Here is a 1,102-nt window from a genome sequence, read left to right on the forward strand (position 1 = left end):
CCAAAAAAAAAAAAAAAAAAGAATGGATATCTGCTGGGTGTACATAGCTACATTAGATGCACCCAATCTGGAAAGGGAAGTCCTCTGTTGTTCAGTGAAGGCTCTGCTCTGTAACCTTCAGTGAGCAGAAGTGGAGAGGATGAATCACAAGAGGACGTGCTGATGGATGAAGCTCCTTCCAACCTCAGCCAAGCTTCCACCTTGCAGGCCAACCGAGAAGGTGAGAGTGCTGAGGCCAGAAAGGCCTCCCTTCTTGCCCTGCACGTCTGACAGACACTACACTAGGGTTTTCCTGGAGGCAGCTGCCCACATGTGCAAAATAAGGAAGCATCTGTCTGCATGCGCTGACCTACCCCATCCACTTTTATCCTCATCCAGTTTTTCGAGTAACATGTTACTACTGCTTGCCCAAAAGTCTGTCACTTCTTACTTGGTTCACTTTCTTCTCACCCACCTGCTATCATCGCTCCAGATTCCCTTTTACCAATAGGATGCAGTCAGTAGCAAAGTAGGGCTGGAAAGGCAAGAGGGCACCAATAGACTTGGCCAAGTCCTAGACCATGGCTCCTCAAGCACCACCCTATAGCCAGCCTCCACATTCAGCCACGTGGCTCAGCATATTGATGCACTGATTGGCACTCTTAGGAAACCGGGGCTGGCTCAGTAAGTCTGTAAATCACCCTAGATCTGGTTCTTCCTCTCCTAGAGTTAAATACCCCATCACCTTCCCACTCAATCTGCTGGCCTGCACAGTAGCCTGTTTTCTAGCTACTCAGTATAGTCCTCCAATGTGCTCCCTTTGTTTTAGATTCCATGAATATCCTGGACCCTGAGGATGAGGAGGAGCACACTCAGGAAGAGGACAGCAGTGGCAGTAACGAGGATGAGGATGATAGTCAGGATGAAGAGGAGGAGGAGGAGGAAGATGAGGAAGATGATCAGGTGAGGGGGGACTGTGTTTGGGTTGGTTCAGACAACCTCTTCCATGGGAACACAGCTGGAGAAAACCAACAGTCCGGGTTGCTAGCCTCAGCACCTCCCTCCCTCATGTGCAAATGTGGCCATGACACCAGACTTCAGAAATCCTTACCTCCAGCAATTC

At 49.6% G+C, this 1,102-nt stretch overlaps 1 protein-coding gene across 1 annotated transcript; it reads left to right on the top strand.

The window, feature by feature from the left end:
* Positions 1 to 39: 39 nt before the first annotated feature.
* LOC104981467 (E3 ubiquitin-protein ligase HUWE1-like) lies at positions 40 to 1,095 on the top strand (the record flags this gene model as incomplete). Its single annotated transcript, XM_010830623.1, has 2 exons — positions 40 to 220; positions 809 to 1,095. Coding segments are annotated over exons 1-2 (345 nt in total), but the record flags the coding sequence as incomplete, so codon positions are not given.
* Positions 1,096 to 1,102: the final 7 nt, after the last annotated feature.

The sequence above is a fragment of the Bison bison genome, unplaced genomic scaffold (genome assembly GCF_000754665.1).
Source record: "Bison bison bison isolate TAMUID 2011002044 unplaced genomic scaffold, Bison_UMD1.0 scf7180017859068, whole genome shotgun sequence".
NCBI classification, from domain to species: domain Eukaryota; kingdom Metazoa; phylum Chordata; class Mammalia; order Artiodactyla; family Bovidae; genus Bison; species Bison bison.